The sequence below is a fragment of the Megascapheus bottae genome, chromosome 9 (genome assembly GCF_031878675.1).
Source record: "Megascapheus bottae isolate mThoBot1 chromosome 9, mThoBot2.hap1, whole genome shotgun sequence".
NCBI lineage: Eukaryota > Metazoa > Chordata > Mammalia > Rodentia > Geomyidae > Megascapheus > Megascapheus bottae.
This window is the reverse complement of record NC_143517.1, coordinates 12,247,086-12,269,727: the sequence shown is the minus strand read 5'-3', so window position 1 is coordinate 12,269,727 and position 22,642 is coordinate 12,247,086. Positions and strand designations below refer to the sequence as shown.

Genomic DNA, 22,642 nt, shown 5'->3' with positions numbered 1-22,642 from the left:
GAACTTCATACCATAAAAACTTCTTCCCCAAAGGCTAAGTTCTGACAAGTAGTTGTACAAACCTGAGGCGGTTTCAGTTGCTACTTTCTTTGCACAGAAACAATCCACTCATGCTCAAATACTGGAGCACATGACACTGGAAAGTGATGATCTGCAGGGTGCATTTCTGGGGCATAAAAATGCATCTGGAAACCCTGAAAAGCCCCCATGCTACCTCTATGTAGGACATGCTCATAAAGCAAATATTTCCTAGCTTTAATTTTTGTGATCTGTCTGGTGGGAAAAGCCAAACATCTCTGAGCTTTATTCCTTATTGCTATGGTTGCTAATTTGAGCCTCTGGGAACAGTAATTTAGAGTTATTAGTGAAAATGAAAGCTAATTTTAAAAAAGATAAACATCTAAACCTAAGTTGAAGTAAAAGCACTCACATACAAATTCATCCACATTCCCCTTTTCTCTTTATAAGATAAATATTCTTTGCAGTAATAAGGAAGTCTGGCATCAAGCGCTTGTTAAACATACCTGCAACCCTTCAATGGCCAGTTTAAGGATGGAAGGTGTCAGTTTGGAGGCTTGTTTGAAGGAAAAGTTACTCCAGTCTATAATTAAAATGAAGCCATTTATCTGCAGCTCAGGATCTTCAATGAGAACTTCCAATGACAGCAAGATGGCACGCAAGATGTCTGTGAAGGAGTTCCTGTGACAAGAATAGAAAGGAGAATTGAGTGTGGGCATCGAAAGGTGACAGATAAGACCCTGTGAGCAGTGAATCTGGTGAGTTTGTGCCACTGTTGCATGAACCCAGCCTTTAGAGGTCTCCTGTAACCAGAAAGACTATAAATATAGTTGCTAAACTTCCCAGGAGCAACACTTCAAGACTCCCAGGATGGATATTTCCTTCTGATCTGACCCCGGCTGCACCCCAGAATTAATGAGCTGTTGTGCTTCTGTGTTCCCATGGCTGTGCTCTACTCCCCCTGGTGCACTGGTGACGTTCCACTGAAATACAGCCCTTACCCAGTGCTCTCCCTCACTGAACTTCCATATCCTCGAGGGTCTGGGCCAGGCTATCATCCTAGTAGCATTTCCAGTAACCAAATGGTCCATGAATCACTGCTGAACAAATGGACCGATATCTCAATCCAGAGGTGCTTATTACTTTGGTTTCTAAAATCTTGCCAACAGTGTAAAAATATCCATTCGAGGTTTGCTACCTTTTAGCTTTGGTTCATCTAGAAAAAGAAAAGTAAAGCAGGAAGAAAATAGCTTGTTTGCCCTGATGGTCTACACAGCATTATGGGGAAGGGAGATCCCTTAGAGCACATGAGTAATAATAACAGGCAGATATGTTGAGTGCAAGGTGGGGTGACAGCTCTCCAGCGTGGTATGTGTTTCTCCACATCATCCACTCATTCACCACTCATTTTTTCTATAAATAGTTTTCAGATGTGAAGATATGATGGTACTGTGCTATTTTATTCTAGAAATTATCGGAAGTACAAATCTAATGTCATAGAAGCCTACCTCCAGTACCTGTCTTGGCTGAATATAAAGGATGGCAAATGATGACAAAACCTGCTATTTTCATCTGGATTTCACCAATATCCTAAGTCTTGTCTCGTGAAATCTGTGTGAAATGATTCCTAAGAATTCCAACCAGATTTTAAATTCTAATAGTCTGATGTCTCCAGACTCCAGATCAAGTTAGCCAGTAAGAATTTACTGAATGTTTATTGTAAGTTCCTGTTTGGAGTAGTATGTCCTATCTCTACTTCCAGAGATCTTTAGTTTGCTTGCAGAGGATAGTTGGAGATTAGAAACCCGAGGTGCAAGAGATTGGCAGAATCTGACTATACAGGCAAGTAAGTAGGGATAAATAAAAGCTTGGAATGTGTCTTGAAGAATAGATCAGATTCTGATGGGTAAATAGCATAAAGGAAATAAGATCTTTCAGGATGGAGGACAGACATAAATATACATATATATGTATATATATATAATATACATATATATGTATATTTACCTTCTGACACTTTTAGTAAATGTTTGCCCCTTATAAGAAACTAAAATTTTGCTCCTCAAATAAACCCATTATATCTGGAATAAACCATACATATATATATATATATATATATATATATGAAAATCCTTAAGGCGTCTCCAAACCACATACATTGTGTAAACATGACAGATACCTTAAGATATCTCCTAGTTAAAAAAAAAAAGTTGTTCTTTTTACTTTTTGCCAATTGTGGGGCTTGAACTCAGGGCCTGAACACTGTCCTTGGACTTTTCTCAAAGCTAGAGCTCTACCCTTGAAGCCATAGCACCACTTCCAGCTTTTTTCTATGTATGTGGTGCCGAGGAATCGAACCCAGGTCTTTGTGCATGCTAAGCAAGCACTCTACCACTAGGTCAAACTCCTGGCTAAAATGAGGGATGGGGTGGGGGGGGGGAGGGAAATGGGGACCAAAACATGAGAAAGGGATCAATGTATGTGAAGTAATGCACCTTCTTTCTGGTGAAAATAATGTAACCCTTCTATTAATTACAATAAAAAATATATGAAAAAAAGTTATTCTTGTCACACCTGGTTGTGTATGTCTGCAATTCTAACATTTTGGAGGGACAGGAAGGAAGGCCACGAGTTTGAAGCAATTCCAAACTACGCTAGAACTACACAGTGTGAGCTAGTAATATAAAAAATACATACATTTTCTTAACAGACTTAAAAGGCATAGATTTTTTTTTCCAATCCTGGGCTTGAGCTCAGGGCCTGAGCACTGGACTTGGACTTTCTCAAGGCTAGAGCTCTACCACTTGAGCCTCAGCACCACTTTCGGCTTTTTTCTATGTATGTGGTACCGAGGAATAGAACCCGGGTCTTCGTGCATGCTAGGCAAGTACTTTAACCACTAGGCCAAACTCCTGGCCCCTTAAAAGGCATAGTTTTTATATATATTTTTTTTATTGTAATTAATAAAAGGGTTACATGATATTTGCCAGATAGAAGGTGCATTAATTCACATACATTGATACCCTTTCACATGTCTTGGTCCTCATTACCCTCCTCTCCCCCCCATCTTGGTTTCCCCCCTTCCCTATCCAATTTCAAATAACCAAATACAAATAAATTCAAAATATCAGATAACAAAGTGAGATATTGTAACAATATGAGATAACCAAGGGACAGCAAAAGAGATGAGAGATAGCATAGTACATTAAGGACAACAATCATTCATTATATGGCTTTTGTTTCAATATCCTGGAGGTCTTTTCAATTAGCTTCATACTATATGGCCTTATGTATCAAGGTTTTGCTCTATTGCAGATCTCTACTAGTAGAGCCCAAGGTTTCTAGTGATTATGACAAATGAGGGAAACCATTGAGCCTAAATTCCTTTGAGTCTGGCTTACTTCACTTAATATGATTTTTTCTAAGACTGTTTCCTAACAAATGGGGCGATGTCATTTTTTCTGACAGCAGCATGGAATTCCATTGTGTACAAATACCACAACTTGTTGATCCACTCATCAACTGAGGGACATCTAGGTTGGTTCCATATTTTTGCTATGGTGAATAGTGCTGCAATGAACATTGTTGTGGTAGTGGATTTAGTATGTCCTTGTTTCTGGATGGTTGGATAAATGCCAAGTAGTGGAATTGCTGGGTCATAGGGGAGCTCTATGTTTAGTAAAGGCATAGATCTTATACTCTTATTATTATACATTGTTAGTTTTTAGATGTTTCTTTCCATTTTGAGAGATGTCATATTCCCACTGACATGAGACAAATTTTTGTTGAAATAGTGGTTTAGTTTTACATCATTATAAAATGATCCATGTCCTCTTCAAACACATCTCTTACTGGGAATGGGATCAAAGCCTATGAGTTTAGAGAATTTCAAATGGAAATATGGAAACAAGAAATGGTAAAATAGAAAATACCAATAGGGTTATCAGGGAGCTCATGCCTGTGTTTTAAGCTTTGTTTGTTTGTTCGTTTTTGCCAGTCCCATGGTTTGAACTCAGGACCAGAGCACCATCCTTGTGCTTTCTCAAGGCTAGAGCTCTTCCACTTCAGCCACAGCCCTTATTTTTTTCTATATGTGTGGTTCTGAGGAATCGAGCCCTGGTCTTCGTGCATGCTAGGCAAGCACTCTATACTACGCCAGACTCCTGGACCCTTAGGGTTTCTTGGGAAGACCACATACAGGGATAAAATCCGGAGGGAAAAATGGAGCCTTAGTACACAGTACTATGTACTAAGGCTCTAGTATTATAGCTATAGTATTATATAGCTTTAGTACATAGTACTGAGGTTGAAGGAAGAAGAATTAAAGAAACAATGAAGAAAGGTTTCCTTATGTTCACAGTATTGAGTCAAAATAAAGAAGAATATCTGAAAAATTGAGAATGGAGTGGGAAGCATGGCTCAAGAGGTAGAAGCCTAGTAAATTTGAATCCTTGAGTTCAAACCCCAGTATCAGCCCTCTCCCACTTCTAAAACTAAGGATATGATAAACTACATTACCACAATACTGTCTGCAATTCTTCATCTACTATGCATTAGTCATGGCTTTATTGAGATGCACTCCCTTCTCCATGTGACATACTTTGACTAATGATATGTATACATGTGACATGGAGCCCGTTCCGTGAATAGATCCCAGATATCACTCTTGTTGCCTTGCCCTTCTGCTTTTGTTCATGGTAAAAACAGGTCACAGATATCATGCTTGGTGGAAGGGAAGGATAAGACACAGGAAACTTCTAGTCAACTAGCAGATTTCCATAAGGAGCTGTGTTAGCCATGTGAACCCCACCTAGATACACTTTACTTGCCTTGCACATACATGAGAAAAAATTCACAATTGGTTTCTAAACTGCTGAGTTTGGAGATAGTTTGCAGTTTTTATTGTCCCTTAACTGCTAATGATGCCTCAACCAACAAGGAGAGGAAAATGTGCCTGCTAATACCCCTCTGGAGTATTTGGCCTCTGGGCATAAAGCATGTTTTGACATGCAGCAAACAAGCCTATTCTTAGGGGACATGCTGTGCCTGATATCATGCCTCTGTCACTCATCATACATGCAACCACCCACAGAAGAGTGGTTTCATACAGGAGCAACTTTCTCTTCTTCCAGGTATAGAAGCAGTTTTGCACCTTTTGAGAAAAGGAAATGCAAAGGAGCTTTGTGAATTTGAAGCTCACCTCCAAAGGAAGTAGTGTTTGTATTTGCTGAAGTATGGAGAGGCCATTCTGAGTCCTGCTGCTTTCCTGATAGTGATGGTAACAAAAGAAGGCAACAGGAAATATACTAGTAGGTAGAAACCAATAGATGTTGTAAAAAAAAATATGTACATGAACCAGGTTCTGGTGGTTCCCACCTGGAATCCTCCCTACTTACAAGGCTGAGATTAGAGAATCAAAGTTCAAAAACAGTCCTCGCAGGAAAGTTCATGAGACATGTGGTAGAGCACTGGCCTTGAACACAAAAGCTCAGGGACCATGCCCAGGCCCTGAGGACAGGCCTCAGGAGCAGCACACACAATAAAAATACAAGCATAATAATCAATGAAGTGTGCTCCTTAGATTCTAGGATTTGGAGTTAGGTAGGTACTGATTCAAATCCTTCTTTGTTTTATGTGTGTTTAGCAAGTTGCTTTATCTCTCTGTGACTGACGTGTTGCATCTATAGGAGAAACAGCATGGCTGCCTGACTGGTAAAGACAAAAGGAGCTAATGCCCTCAAAAACTTTAGCAGAGCAGCTGACTCAGATAAATGCTCATGGCGGTTTTCCTTAGTATGAGTACATATGCTATCAAGTAGAAAGTCAAAGAAATGCAAAGTGCTTAGGCCTCACAAGAAGGAAAGGTCATGTAAGTAAGGCTGGGGTTTCTCAGAGAGCCTTCAGGGGGTCCCTACGGAATAAAAAAGTTTGGACTCTGGACATTCATTGGAAAGGCAAAGGAGCATCATGGACAAGAGAATAAAGCAGTAACATTGCATTTTGCATGCGGAGCCATGGTTCGCTTGTCCGTGTCTTGGGGCCAATGCAAAGGAATGTACACGTAAAATCAGAAATGTGATGTGCTCTTATCTTCATTGTGCTGGCTTGAGAGAACTCCCGACTAGTTGCCAGAAGAGGATGCTGAAAGCTGTTGGGCTTACAGGAGTTTAGACAGGCAGCAAGGATTCTGTGCAATAGATGGATGTTGATTCAAGTACAATGGGGTTTGAGTGTGAGGAAACAATAGGGGTGAGAGAACCCTAGTCAGCTAAGTTACTGACTAGCTATGGGAGTGAGAGTGTATTATTAAGGACAAGAGGAGCTCTGTGAGTTAGGACGTGAGTCTGAGGGCTGTAGTTATGTCTATTTATTACACAGTAAGGATTAGCAACAGACAATGTTTACATTAACATCATTTGACATTGGGGATGACTAAGGATTAATCTGCTTTCGTACCTCCCAAGTGTGATGAAGCATTACCATAAGCATATGTCAGGTTTTCAGGAGAGAATATGTCTTGTTCTATTCATAGCCTACGAATACTTACCTCACTAGCCCAGGCTATAATAAGCTCTAGTAGAGACGGGGGAGGGGGGTGGTGGATGTGCTTCTAGATCTCTGGTAACCACTATTCCTCTCACAAAGAACATGCACAGCCAATGAGTCTCAGTGATAGAGGATGAGAAAACATGCTAACCAACATACCCAGAAGTTATAAGTTACAGGAGATAAACAAAGCCCATCTGAGCTCATGGTGAGAAAATTTCCCTGCTCTTCAATATGCTTTAATTTTGGTTTATGGAGCAACCATTCCAGATTAGTGTGGGCATGAATGAAGTCAGTGGGTAAATGATGATCTAGAAGAGTTAATATGAATGCTAGGTGGAAGGCTGCTTGTACCATAATGTTTGTAAATCATTGCAAAAGCATTAGTAGTTCCTAAGCGTCACTCCATGACAGACTGAAATGCAAATGAGGAAAGTTTTTCTTTCATTCAGCAATCTAGCATCTTTAGAGAACAACAGAAAAAGAACTGAAAAGAAGAAAAAAGGAAAAGAAAACTCAAGTCCAGTGGAAGTGATGTTTAAGCACTTCATCCATTACTAGGCAAGTATGAAAAATTAATTTCATGCTTGTCTATTCCAGTAGCTCACTTGCTTGAGGAGCATGAGAAAAGTACAAATGAGGCAGAGACTTGGGAATGAACGCAAGTACTCACAAAATAAGCATTGATTTTAGTACCTCCACTTTGGGGGTACTAAAGCTTTCTAGACCAGAAGTTTTCTCCATTTGTTTTCCAAAAGCAAGTGACAGATTGCCAATTTGTTCAGTCTCCAACTCCAGCGATGTACAGTCATTATTTCATAATTCATGATGGAGAGTGTACCCACATGTGTGCACAAACACACACACACACACAACTAATATCTCCCCAAATTGCTGAATAACATCTTTATGTTTCTACATTATTCATTAACCATGCCACAAAGATTTTTTGTGAGCTAGATGTGGAGCTATATTTCTATCAGTTTAACAGTGTCAAAAGCATCAAGGGGGCCTGGAATTTGGCCTAGTGGTAGAGTGCTTGCCTAGCATGCACAAGGACCGGAGTTCGATACCTCAGTACCACATACATAGAAAAAGTCGGAAGTGCTACTGAGGCTCTAGTGGTAGAGCTACACCCTTCAGAAAGCCCAAGGATAGTGCTCAGACCCTGAGCTCAAGCACAGGACTTGCCAAAAAAATGTAACAAAACCTCCAGCCTGAATGTAGATGGCAATAGAATTATGTAGACATTCGTGGATTCTGCCCTGGGCTAGTGCCACTTGAACTAGAATATTCTTTCTCCTGAGCTTGCCTATATCTTACAACCACACAATCATGTTCAGGATAAGATGTTGAATAAAAAATGAGACCACATTTTAAAAAAAATCGATCATATGGTGCTGCATGTCTCAGAATCACTTCATACTCCTGAGGACATTTCCTGTCAATGGCTTTCTACAATCACTTCTGCAATCAAGATGAGCCTTTCCCAAATCACCACCTCTAAGCGAGACACACAACTTGATTTAAATAGTATACTAACAAAGAAGCTCTAACACCTCCAAATTGTATTAACTCAGACAACTGTCCAGTGCTATTGAAAACTCTAAGGTTCTGAACTAGTAGAGAGATGGATATATCTTGGAAGGAAAGCAAGTCCTTAAAACAAGGAAAAAGTATAAAATAAGTTGCCTACAACTTAGAATTGGAACTCTCCAATAATGGATAACTTTCATCAGAAAATGTAACAGTGAGTGAACTTGAGAAATTTGATGATCTCATGTTTTCAAAGTTCTTGTTCCTTTTCCCTTGTTAAATCCTGGCCTTAATCACAAGCTACTATAAGAGCAGCAAGTAATCAAATTCATGAAAGACTAAACCTCACTAGGATATTTGTGTCCTTAAGATATCTTTGCAATCTTCCTTGAAGGAAATGCAATTAGCCAACGAGTTCACAGATTGTCTTTCTCCTACCAGCTGTGACTCAATATCTATTTCATCTTTCTTGAGGTACCTCAAGGTTATAGGATTCTTAGAGATGGAAGGAAATATGGTTTTCTATGACCTCTATATCACTGAGGTTTCAGAAGATGCTTGCCACTGAATATAAGTTGGATTCTAGGAATCAAGTCTGATGGGAAGAGTTCTTCTTTCTTCCATTCTTACTTTTTTTCTCTTTTTATTTGGCGATCCTTAGGTTCAAATTTCAGAGCCTCATGCTCAATAAAAAGGCATTATAGCACATTAGCCATTCTGTCAGCTCACTTTTTGTCTTGGCTATTTTTGTCTTGGCTATTTGTCTTGGCTGTTTTATGCTTGGTCTATTACTTAAAAGAAACAACCAGAACTGGGAGTTTGGCCTAGTCATAGAGTGTTTGTGTAGCATGTACAAAGACCCAAGTTCGATTCCTCAGTGCCACATACACAGAAAAAGCCGGAAGTATTGCTGTGACTCAAGTGGTAAAGTGCTAGCCTTGAGAAAATGAAAGGACAGTACTCAGGCCCTGAATTAAGTCTCAAGGTCTGGCAAAAAAAAGAAGAAAGAAATAACCAAATCTGGCTTGTATTGTAATTCTATTTGTACTTCCATATGTTCCTGGGTGCATAGACATATAATCCCTTAGATAGACATTGCTTGAGATGGAATCTTGTGAACTATTTCTTTTATCCTCTCTGGCCTTGAACTATGATTCTCCAATCTCTATCTCCCATATACATAGAATTTTAGGTTTGACACAACATGCCTGTCCTGATGGGAGGAATCCTTGATCATAATAGACTCCTATACTGCTAATTATTATTAATAACAAGAATAACAAATAGCTTTCCTATCCTTCTGAAGCCAGGATAAATATATTCCCAAAGGCCAGAGGACCAAAACTTGCTGTCAAGCCCACCTATACTTCCAGAAATGATGCTCTGTTTAACAAAAGTAGAAAGAAAATCTTATTTGGAAGTTCTGGTAAGACAGATATATCATAGAGAACTATGAAACTAGGAGCACATTGGTAAGAACAGACATAAATTGTATAGCTGTCTGTATCAGAGCATGGATGCAGCTTCTCCTGGAAGTGGGCCTATGGTACTGAAAGACCCTTGCCTATGCCAAGAAGGTTTCAGAGCCTCCAGAGGGGCAATGGAGTTTCGATGGATATAGTTTCTTGTCCTCCATTAGAACATAATGTCCTTATTCTCATCTTACCTCATCAGAGTAATCACAGAGGCATCTTAAAGGTCACAATCAACACCATAATTATAACACAAAATAATAGACTCGGGTTTAGCATAGTTCAGCAACAGAAAATTAAAAGAAACAATGACCTTGGACTCTTCTAGCAGAAGTTTACAATAGGGCAAAACCTAGATACATAAGGCCATGTAGGATGAGGTTAAATAAAAGGACCTCCAGAATATGGAAACAAGAGACGTATAATGAGTGATTGTTGTCCATAATGTACTATTATTTCTCATCTTTTTTGTTGTCCCTTGGTTATCTCATATTGTTACAGTATCTTACCTTGTTATCTGGTATACTGTATATATGTTTATTTGTTTATTTGGAATAGGATAGGGAAGAGGGAAAACAAGATGAGGGGAGGAGGTTGGGGGAGGGAAATGGGAACAAAAACATAAGAAGGGGTATCAATGTTTGTGAAGTAATGCACCTTCTTTCTGGCAAATATAAGGTAACCATTCTATTAATTACAATAAAAGAATATTAAAATAACTTTAAAAAGAAAGAATGAAAGACAAATGGCTGGCTGATTTTGTTTTACCCCAGTTATAGTGTTTTACACTCCCAGGCAAATTTACCCATGGAAGAATTATTTTATGAGAGTTCTTAAAGCCAACATTGGTTTCTTTCACTTAATTACCCTACAGATTATCACTTGGCAATTCTCTCAGCAATTAGAGCTAGTGGTTATTATTTATTGCTGCCACTTAATAGTAGCTACAGTGCAGGAGATACTGTGAAACCCAAGCTTGTTAAACTTCAAAATAGGTCCAAAATAGCCTACACTATGAATAGCAGAACAGAATTTGGGAAATGCATTGAATATGTATATAAAGGCATATATTTTAAATACTTACAAAAAGAGAAAGTACATTTTAAGATTTGGAATTTTTCCTGGGAGGACTTTGATACCCATACTTGTCTTAGCAAAATCAGGAGAGATTGTTGACAATTGGAGACCAGTGAAGGGGAGTATTTGGGAAGATGATCATTTTAATTTCTGAAGAGGAAATGGAAAATCTTTTTGCTCCCTCTTAAATCCTTCTTGCCATATTCAACACATCAACAGGAGCAAGGACAAAAATCACATGATTGTCTCAATAGATGCAGAAAAGGCATTTGACAAGATCCAACACCCCTTTATGTTAAAAGCTCTGGAGAAACTAGGAATCCACGGAACATTCCTCAATATAATAAAGGCTGTGTATGACAAACCCACAGCTAGTATTATACTTAATGGTGAAAAGCTAAAGCCATTCCCTCTAAAATCAGGAACGAGACAAGGATGCCCACTCTCTCCACTCCTCTTTAACATAGTATTAGAATTCCTAGCCAGTGCAATAAGGCAAGAAGCAAGCATAAAGGGGATCCAAATAGGGAAAGAGGAAATAAAACTATCCCTCTTTGCAGATGACATGATTCTGTATTTAAAGAATCCTATAGACTCTACTCTCAAGCTCCTTGAGCTGATACAAAACTTTGGAAGAGTAGCAGGCTATAAAATCAACCCTCAAAAATCAACTCCCTTCCTCTACGCCAACAGTGAGAGGAACGAGGCAACAATCAGGAAAGCAACTCCTTTTGCAATAGCCTCAAAGAAAATAAAGTACCTAGGAATTAGCTTAACTAAGAATGTAAAGGACCTTTTTGATGAAAACTTTAAAACCCTGAAAAAGGAAATTAAGGCAGAACTAAGGAAATGGAAAAACCTCCCATGCTCCTGGATTGGAAGAATCAACATTGTGAAAAGGACAATCTTGCCAAGAGCTATCTACAAATTCAATGCAATACCCATCAATATCCCAATGGCATTCTTTAAAGAAATAGAAGAGGCAATCCAAAATTTCATATGGAGTAGTAAAAGACCCCATATAGCAAAAACACTTCTTAGCAGAAAGAACAGCACAGGAGGAATTTCAATACCAAACTTTAGACTCTATTTCAGAGCTATAATTATCAAAACAGCTTGGTACCGGCACAAGAACAGGCCTGAAGACCAATGGAATAGAACTGAGGACCCAGATATTAAACCACAGACCTATGGCCACCTAGTCTTTGACAAGGGATCCAAAAAAAAAATAGAATGGAAGAAAGATAGCCTCTTCACCAAGTTGTGCTGGCAGAACTGGTTAAGCACCTGCAGAAGACTAAAGTTGGATCCTTCTTTGTCACCCTGCACTAGAATTAACTCCAAATGGATCAAAGACCTGGAGGTAAAAGCTGACACACTGAACACTTTACAAGAAGGAATAGGAGATACACTAGGCCTCTTTGGCACAGGTCAAAACTTCCTTAATAAGGACCAAGAATCACAACAAATCAGAGAAAGGCTGGATAAGTGGGACTGCATTAAACTGCAGAGCTTTTATATGGCAAAGGACATAGCTAGTAAATTAATTAGGAAGCCAGAGAGTGGGAGAAGATCTTCACCAACCATACAACGGACAAAGGCCTCATATCTAAAATGTATCAACAGCTCAAAAAAATTGAATCACTCCAAAACTAATCTCCAAAGTAACAACCATCCCATTAAAAAATGGGCCAAAGACTTAAAGAGAGTCTTCTCTGAACAAGAAACAAAAATGGCCTATAGACACATGAAGAAATGCTCAACATCTCTGGTCATAAAAGAAATGCAAATCAAAACAACTCTAAGATTCCACCTCACTCCAGTTAGAATGGCCAGGATCAGGAAAACTAACAACAACAGATGCTGGAGGGGATGTGGCCAGAAAGGATCACTACTACACTGTTGGTGGGAGTGCAAACTTGTTCAACCACTATGGAAAGCAGTATGGCAATGCCTCAAAAGGCTAAACATAGAACTCCCCTATGACCCAGCAATTCCACTACTTGGCATTTACCCAATCATCCAGAAACAAAGACATACTAAATCCACTAGCACAATAATGTTCATTGCAGCACTATTTACCATAGCAAAGATATGGAACCAACCTAGATGTCCCTCAGTTGATGAATGGATGAACAAGATGTGGTATTTGTACACAATGGAATTCTATGCTGCTGTCAGAAAGAACAACATCGACCCATTTGTTAGGAAATGGAAAGACTCAAGTAAATAATTTTTCTTTAAAACAATTTTTAAACAGGTGAAAGCCAGACATGAGCTGTGTAGATTAATATCCCTACATGGGAAAGACAAGTTCAGGAAACCCTGACAACCTGAGGAGTGTGGAGATGGAATATTCTATCTATAGTCTAACCCTGGAGAGCTCTCTCCTGTACTAGCAGATACTGTCTCTGGAGAAGATCTGAGATAGACACTTATATCAATCTATGAAGTAAGAAGGGTAAGTCTCTATGAGGCTTAACTAATATGCTGTGGGTTCTTTGTTTTGTGAAGGACATTCTAGCACTTGGGAACTGTGTAGATGAAATCAAATGTTAGGCTCTACCATGAAGGGCTGTAATTACCAGTTATTATTCCATGCTCAGTGGATACATTCACTTTTATTAATTTTATATTCTCATTTGTACATGACTCATTTGTCATCTTTGCAAGCCTGAAGAAATGTCTTAGAACTTAAAAATCAACTGTATTGTTCATTATTTAAGCAAAACATTATATATTCTCAAAAATTGGTAGAAGAACTTTTGTTTATTATTCCTCATCAAATACCATAAAAACACAACCCATAATATTTCTGCTTTTGGGCAAATGAAAAATTGTAAACAAAAAGATGTTTTTCTTTTCTTTTCCTCCAGGCTAATTCTGCAAGTTCATTTCTTTAAAGGCCTTTCTTCTCAATTTTTCAAGGCACCAGATTTATAAAGAGCCATAGCTCTTTACATAGCTAATAGGTTTGTAGGCCAAAAAATATATAATTTGGAAAAAACATACAGTTTGGGTTCAGCTAGCTCCATTAGATTTAGCATTACAAGAAGGAGATACAGGCACACATCTTACCTGTACTAGGTAGCAGGTACCACATTTTTCACACATGCCATATCATTCAACTTTCTCAACTACCTTGTAAAGCAGACATTCAAATAGGCCTCTGATGGATGGGTCACTTGGAAAGATTGATAGAGATTAGAACTAAAATCCACAGTCTGTTCTTAAGGAAGCATAAATATATTAGGAAGACCCAACAACAATACTCCCTTAAAAAAATTAGGTCCTGCTAGGTACAGGTGACTCATGCCTATAATCCTAGCATCTCAGGAGGCTGAGATCTAAGGACTGTGGTCCAAAGCCAGCCTTGATGGGAGAGTCTATGAGACCCTTCTCTCTAATTAACCACCAAAAAGCAGGAAGTGAGAGCTGTGGCTCAAGTGGTAGAGTGCTAACCTTGAGCAAAAAAGCTCAGAGACAGCACCTAGGAATTAAGCCCCAAGACCAGCATGCGTGTGTGTACAAACACACACACACACACACACACACACACACACACACACACACACACACACACACACACAAACTCATGCTCATGTCTGGGAGCAAAAGGGTCCAGGTAACAGACTTCTGGTATCAGACCTTGGAAAGAATACAGAGAAAATGTTAGCTGTGACTAAAGAATAATAGAAGAAAGGCCATGGAGGCTTACAATGTTGTGATAGAAATATTCCCAATAGAAAAGAGTATTGATTTCCACTTCCTGGAAATGACTGCCTTAGGCAAAGAGTAGATGAGGGATAAAGAACTTTTTTTATTATTTGAAGAATATATGTTTTCTTCTTTCTGTCTTTATTAGGTCCAAAAGAGGGAAGTTCTTAAATTACTGCTGAAAGATCCAGATTGGATGGAAAACCTGGTGCCATGGAGGATTGTTCATAATTGAATGGGTTACTGAGAGATTTCAAATCAATTTTTCTGGTGACCTTAAGATACACAGTCTTATAGAGCTCTCCCAAAGCCTGCATCTTTATACATGAGAAAAGCTAAGGCCCAGAGGATATACCTAATAAATATCAGAGCCAGGATTTGAACTTCAGTGTCTGACTCTCACAGTGGGATGGGACCTAAAATATCATTGAATCCCAAGACAACCAGCAGGGTTTGTTTCTGCCAAGTTTTTATTAAGGAAATGTCCAAGAAAACAGAAAGGATTGGAAAGAGTATGATACACTATCCATTCAATTCAACAGCTGTCAACCTTTACGTTGCTTTGTTTATCTTATATGTACATGTAGCAGATGTGTGGGTACAGCAAAGACAAAGCTGGAAAAGCTTCTCCACCTGTGACTCCCTTACACAGCACTCACCCTGTAGAATGTCCTAAATTTTGCAAATTAGACTAATATTTTTGTCTTGATTCTATTTAATCTGTTCCTCTGAAACTAGTGTGAGTTTTACAGTTCGGTTGGATTTAGGTCCTATATTTCTGGGGGGCTATTTTATAGCTAATAATGGTCCAAAAGAGTTGAATTCATTACCAAGTCTGACCAGTGGTTGGTTGCTGCAAGAGCACTCATTGAGACAAGCCCTATATCTATCAAAGAAGAACAGAAATTGGTGCTGAAGTGTTATTGTGGTGAGCAAGAGTAGGAGTGGAACAAGCTACCAAGTTAGGAAAACAGGGGTCAATGCTCTGAATTCAGATGATTATGGATGCATATATGATTGTAGTTGTGTGTGTGTGTGTGTGTGGTTGTGTGTGTGTGTGTGTGTGTGTGTATTTTAACTGACCTAGATTAGTCTGTGCCCACCATCCTAATGGAGAGAGCAAACAGATCTAGAACAATCAAATCTTACTTGTGTTATAACTCCTTTCTCCTGTCCCCTGAAATATGATGATCTCTAATCCATTTTTCCTCCCTTAAATTTTGTCATTTGCAAAAGTCTTATATAAATGCAATTTTGCTTTTTACACTCTTTCAGAGTAAGCATTTTTCATGCAACACAATTACTAAGAAGTCATCCAAATTATTGCATTTGTAAATAGCTTATTCTTCATATTTCTATTAATGCTCAGTGGTATGCCTTTTTTAACTACTAAACTTACTGGAAAACATGTAAGTGGTCCTCATACAAAGATGCTACCAACCCTTGTGGTAGAGGTTTAGATGCATATTAGTTTTCATTTTTCTGAGGTAAAGGCTCTAGGGTGAAATTTCTGGGTTGTGTGGTAATTGCAGGTATACTTTGCTATTTTTCTTCTTAATCTGTTAAACTGCTCACTAGAAATGCAATATCAGGTTGTAGTCCCACTAGCAAAGCTCTTCACCAGCATTTGGTAGTGTAACTATTTATCTTGGTCATTCTGAGAGATATGTAGTGATAACTCATTATCTTGATTTACACTTCCTCATGGCTAATAATGTTGAAGTGGCCTCAAGAAATGAGTTGGGAAATATTGTCCTCTTATTTTTCTTAAAGAATAGGTTTAAATTTACTGTTCATTCTCCTTTAAATATCTGGTATAATTCTTCAGTGGAACCATGTATATCTGGAATTGTTTCAACAATTTTTGAGTTGTGAATATCATGACATTGAGGACATAGAGTGATGCAGATGACGTCAACTCAGTTGAGTCTGGGTAGGTTGTTGTTCTGAGGAATTGCTCCATTTCTTTCTAGTTGTTGACCTTGTCAGTATAACATTGGTAATACTACTCCTCAGCTTTCATGTTCATTGCTAGCACTCTACCACTTGAGCTACAGCTCCATTTTCAACTTTTTTTTTGTCAGTTATGGGGCTTGAACTGTAGGCTTGGGCGCTGTCCCTGAGCTCTTCAGCTCAAGGCTACTGCCCTACCCCTTGAGCCACAGCCCCACTTTCCATTTTCAACTTTTTGATGATTAATTGGAGATAAAAGTCTTTCAGACTTTCCTGCCTCGGCTGGCTTTGAACCCCAGTCCTCAGATCTCAGCCTTCCCCGTAACTATGATTACAGGTGTAAGCCACTGACAAATGGCTTTTTTAATTGAAGAATTTATTAGCATTGGTTTTTACATCCTATTTCAAATGACATATTTAACAGACAAGTATTCAAGAAGGATCTCTATATACAATCACTGGCACTTAGAATTTAGAACATAACTGAAATTAGGCTGAGGGTTTGTAAGTCATAGATACATATTAATCTATGTAATAAAACATTATGTCTATATAGAGTCATAATTTTTTATGTCTATGTAGTTGTGTTTATATTTCCAATACTATGTCCATAGCATTGGGCATGCAAATATTGAGTCCTCGCTCTTGTACTGTTTAGATCTAATAGCAACATATTAAGGATACCATGCGTTTTGTTCCTTTGGTCTTGACTTGTCTCACTCAACATGATTTGCTCTAGAGTCATCCACTTCCCTGCAAATTCTTTTATCTTGTCTTTTGGCTATGTAGCATTCCATTGGATATACATACCACATTTTCTGAATCCATTCATGTGCAGTAGGGCATCTGGATTGTTTCTGTCACCTGGCTATTGTGAATAGTGCAGAGATAAACATAGCTGAGCAGGTGTCCTTATCATATCTTGGGTTATGATGTTCAGGGTAGATGCCCAGGAGTGGTATGGCGGGATCGTAGGGAAGATCAGTTTTCAGTTCTTTAAGAAACCTCCACACTGTTTTCTAGATTGGCTGAACTAGTTTACAATCCTACCAGCAGTGCAGTAAGATTCCTTTTTCTCTGCAACCCCGCTAGCATCTGTCTTGTCTGAATTTAAAATCTTGGCCATTCTTGTTGGGCTAAGGTGGTATCCTAGTGTTGTTTTTATTTGCATTTCCTTTATGACCATAGATGATGAGCATTTTTCTCATCTGCTTTTCTGCCAGTTTAACTTTTAATAAGTCTCTCTTTAGTTCCTTTGCCCATTTAGTAATTGTTTTGTTTGGTTTGGGAGTGGGGGATTAGTTTCTTGAGTTCCCTGTAGATACTGGATATTAAGCACAAATGGCTAATTAAAAAATTTTTTTGGCCAGTTTGGGGGCTTGAACTCATGGCCTGGGCACTGTCCTTGGGCTTTCTCAAGGTGAGAGCTCTACCCCTCTAGCCACAGCATCACTTCTGGCTTTTTTTTTCTGTGTATGTGGTACCAAGGAATCGAACCCAGGGCTTCATGCATGCTAGGCGAACCCTCTAGCACTCGGCCACACCCCAAGCCCTTTTTAAAATTTTTAAATCCCTTTTTGGTCATTGATTTCCTCCTGGTTTTTGTGCACTTATTCTCATAGGCTTTGTTCATATTTCCTTCTGCTTACTATGAGATTTTTTTTGTTACATTCACTCCTAGTTTCTTGAGGTTGTAGCCTAAATTTTTGTTTTGAAATTCTCACATATCATATTAGCATCTAATGCTATAGGTTTGCTCTCAGCACTGTCATTTAATCTTCAGTTAGTTGCGTGGTGTTTTCAAATTTCCTTTGAAAAAATTTTAAAACTTTACACTAATTAAAGTATGATGCTTCTCTGACTAAGATGATGTGTAGAACTATAGTACTTACTTTTCATGTCCTTTGAGACTTTTCTGTTGACTTTCTGTTATTGATTTATAATTTCATTCTATTATGGGCAGAGAACACAGTTCATGTGATTTCACTTATATTACTGTGTTAAGATTTACTTTATGGGCTCAGGCATTCATTTCAGATGGAAAAATCAACTGTAATTTGAACAAATGTCTTCTATCTATAGTACATTGTTTCTCTTTGGCTGCTTCCAAAATATTTGTTTTTCTTTCACAATATTTAATTGTGTTGTGTCTTAATACTTTATGCTATTTAGAACTGTTTATTTTATTAAATCTGCAAGGTTTTGCTTTTTTTCAACAAATGTGTGACCTTATCAGCTATTATTTCTCCAGATAAATTTTTAGCCCACTCTCTCTTCTCTCTTTGAAATGCTCATCAGATCGATAATGGATTCCACAGGTCCTGGGGTTTCTGCTCAATTTTATTTCTGTCTATTTCAGAATAGGTAAATTATACCTAATTAGATTAAGTAGGTTGGGTTCAGATTAGGTAAGTTCTACCAACCTGCCCTAAGTTTACTAGCTTCCTACTTTTCTTCTACTCTACTAATGAGTCTATCCAGCAAGGTTTTGACATTTTTCTGCTATTATACTTTGCATTTCCATAATTTGTACTTGGCTCTTTTCCTTTAAACTTCTATTTCTTTGCTAAGATTTTCTATTTCTTTTCACTTGTGTCAAGTTATTTTTATGTGATTCCTTGCGCATTTAAATAGCAGCTACCTTAAAACTCCTTGTTAGGTCGTCTTAGTATCTGACTCATTTACATTACTATCCATTGGTTGTCTTTTATCATTTAAGCTAGGATTTTTCTTAGTTGTTGGAATGATGGGTGATTTTTCAGTTGTATCTGTATATTTTGACTGTTATATTGGGAAACTGAATCCTGTTTAAAATTTTTGTTTTAGCAATCAGCCCCACTTTCTAATTTAAGCATGCTGATTTTGATCTACTTTGTGGCATGGGGTTCCAATACAAGTTTTACTTTCTAAGCTTTTACAGCATTGTTTTGGACTGCCTTGTAGGACTGTGGGTCCTACTTGTCCCTGTTAATCCTGACTAGAATAGGAAAGAGCGTTCCCAGAGGGAGATATGTCCTGGAAATCTCCCTACAGGTACTCTCAGGTATTTTTGAGTGTAGAAGCAAAATCTCAGATTCACAGGGTAAGACAAGGTCATTAGTTTTCTAGGCAAGATTACTTACCATGGTTAGTTTTGCTCACCTGTTCTCTGCTATCTAATGTAGTCTGAATCCTTCTGATCTCAGGCTACCTCAATCACAACTCTTTATCAATAAAGGAGATGATTCAGTATGGGCTAGAGGCATTATAGTGAAAACTCTATTTATGATTTCCTGAGATAGTCCTAACTATATGGAATCTTTTGGAGGAATCCAGACTAGAACAAGTAGAGAGGAGGGACCATATTAAGTGCATATCTCTAAGTGGTTGGCAGGAGAACGCAGGTTTCTAACTAACCATGCTGCCAATCATGTTTTCCTGAGAAAGAGGAAGTCATATGTTCATGCCCTACCAACCAGACTTCTCAAGGAATTCTCGCAGCACATTATCTTGTCAGAAAAGCAGGATATTATCTCTGTTCAGCTTCATAGTCAGATAGAGAAATGTGAGTCTTCACAGGAAATGATGAGTGGCCTGAGCTCTCTCAAACATCTCTGTGAGGACAGCTGGGAATCACCCAGTAAATTAAAGGATCTGATTAGTTCTAGGTCTTTTACTCTACATAGTTACTGTTTTATCTTTGATTTCAGTGCACAGGAGCCAAGCCAGAATGTAATGAAGAGAGGAAACGAAAATCTGTATTTCCTAAGCTGCCTGGAGTCTAAAAATCATTTCAGTGTGTATGTGCATTTAGCAAGCTGGAAGATTATGAAGTAAGCTTATCTTCAGGGTAATAAAAAATTGCCATTCAGGAGCCATTGGTTTTTTTGAAATGGTTCCCTGTTGCAATGCATTATCACAGTAGTTTACGATAAGGAGAAAAGTATGTTCCAATACAACATCAGATAATACCAACTACAGACTTGCAAGAGGAATTGTGCAATTGGGAAGTAGAGAAAAATCATCAGGTAAGAGGGTCTAACTGGACCTCTGGTGAAGAAATCAATGACCCATATAGGATACCTGAATTTCTGCAGTGATAAAACCCTCAGGAGGACAGAAAACAAAGGGAGCTACAGTTTAACAAATTCAATATTCCACAGACTTATGGATCTCCCTAAGAGACAAACATAAGCATTCTGGAACGTTATTGTGTGTGTGTGGCAGAGCATGTGTCTCATTGGTGTAGCCCAGGTATTATTTGGATAAGGATTAAAAGCATCCAGTTGCTGGGTCCTGATGACCCATGCCTATAATTCTTAGCTACTAAGGAGACTGAGAGTAGAAGAATCATGGGTCAAAACCGTCTTGGACAGAAACATCCACGAGACTCAATTTCCAAAATAATCATCAAAATGCTGGACTGGAGATGTGGCTCAAGTAGTAGAGCACCACAGGTGATCAAGAAAGCCTAGTGAGAATACAAGGTCCTCAGTTCAAACTCTGGGGGAAAAAGGCTTTTTAGTAGATGATGAGCAATTTTGCTGTGTTTGGTAGCACTCTAGAAAGCCACAAGGTGGACCTTCTTCAACCAGTGATCCTTTTCTGTATGAAAATTTTATTTTGTAGGTTTATTCTGTATTTATTTTCTCTCTGATATTTTCACACCGAGAAAGTGAGTGGCAGAGGACAAGGAGAAAAAGAGGGGAACAATTTTTTAATGCTAAAATATAGAATCTGAAAGTAATCTTTATGTGTGTACTCTGAAACATCTGCAGATTCTCAGCCAAAAATCCAAGGGGCATCCTTGACTCTTACTCCCCCCCACACTCACTGTCATTCAGATGTAATCAGTTGGCAAACCCTGTTTTCTTTACTTTGAGGCAATCAGAGCTGAGACATGTGACAATCCTGCTGCTGACCTAGAACCTTCTTCTTGTCTTGAAGCTTTTTATCACATTTGTGATAAAACTTCTGTCATTATTATTGATGCCCTTTGAGCATAGGATTATCATTGGTCCAAGCTCTGGTAACTGCCTTACACAAGATACTCTAAATGTTTGTCAAATGAATGCATCATCTGGGAAGGAAACTTAAAATCAGTTTATAGTAACAGTTCCAGGAACAACTGTATTGATATTTATTAGACTCTGGTAGAAATTTTTTTATTATTATTATATTGTAGTGAGCATATCTAAACCTCCAGTGTCCCCCAATGGTCCCTGTTCTGTTACTCTTTTTAACTATTTGATCACTTTATCTATGACCTCTCCTCTGTGGACAGAAATCTTGGGCTCTGGTCCTGAAATGGGGAGGGTGGGTCTAGCTGATGCCATCTTGGCCACATGATAGGGAGTTGGAATTATCTGGTGCCGTCTTGTTTTCATAGTGGAGACGGGGAAGTCCCATCTCCCAGTTGAAGGACATGCCTGAATTTCTAGAGGCAGAAGGGAGAACTGGGCCTGCCAATCTTGGGTCAGAAACTCTCAAGCTCCCTGTGACCCTGTCCCCTGGCCTGATCCTATTTAGGCCCGCACCAGCTCAGGTGCCAGATATGCCATGTTGTGTCTTCCTGCTCGGGTCCCCTCTCATGGCTCTCTTCCAGTCAACATGGTGGCCCAATTCAGCTTTCTCTTGAAGTTGATGGGCTGCAGATATTTGTGATGGGAGTTCATCTGCAGACAGTGGGCCTTTTTATAAACACTACCTACCGATTTGATCTCTCAAAATATGGTTTCTCTGTTTTCTCACTGTACAGCAGTTCTCAGCCCTGGTTCCACAGCTGGTGAGGTTACACAAAATGCTGATCCTTTCCGCAGTCAAGAGTTATTAATGCAATCACTTAGAGAACGCTCTAATTCGGGTTGAGAAATACTGACTGACATTCCATACCACGTGTGAAGAAGAAAAAGGTTTTAGACCATTAGACCAATTTAAAAAAAATAACCCAGTAAAATGTTTAATGCACTTTCTCTTTCATTGTCTGAACTAACAAAGAACAGCTGGGGTCACCGTTAGGGCTGATTCAAAGTGATTCCCTGAACTATCTGCCCTACCCTGAAAACTGGATCTTAATCCACTCCCAGCTTCACCCCAGGGACTCTGCCAGCCACAAGATTCCATTTCTTTAACATCTGCTGCCACCATCTGCAACCTCCACACATTAGAAGACATCTCATTCCCTCCCCTTTCCCTCTTTTTGCCCTGCCTCTCTTCCTTTTCTTCTCTTGCCTCGTGGAAGCAAGAAGGTGCTTTTCAAAAACTTATTGTTTTCCTCTAACAGCTTAATAGCCACAAATGCTTCTAAACCAAATACAGAAGGCGAGGGAGAGCCATGTGTGAGA

General features: G+C 38.8%; 1 protein-coding gene across 1 annotated transcript in view; it reads right to left on the bottom strand.

Moving 5' to 3' along the window:
• Positions 1–22,642, bottom strand: part of Clvs1 (clavesin 1) — a 154,712-nt gene that overhangs the window by 76,109 nt on the left and 55,961 nt on the right. The window contains exon 3 of the mRNA XM_090338871.1: positions 525–699. Coding sequence (XP_090194997.1) covers positions 525–699 — 175 coding nt within the window. The remainder of the gene's footprint in view (positions 1–524; positions 700–22,642) is intronic.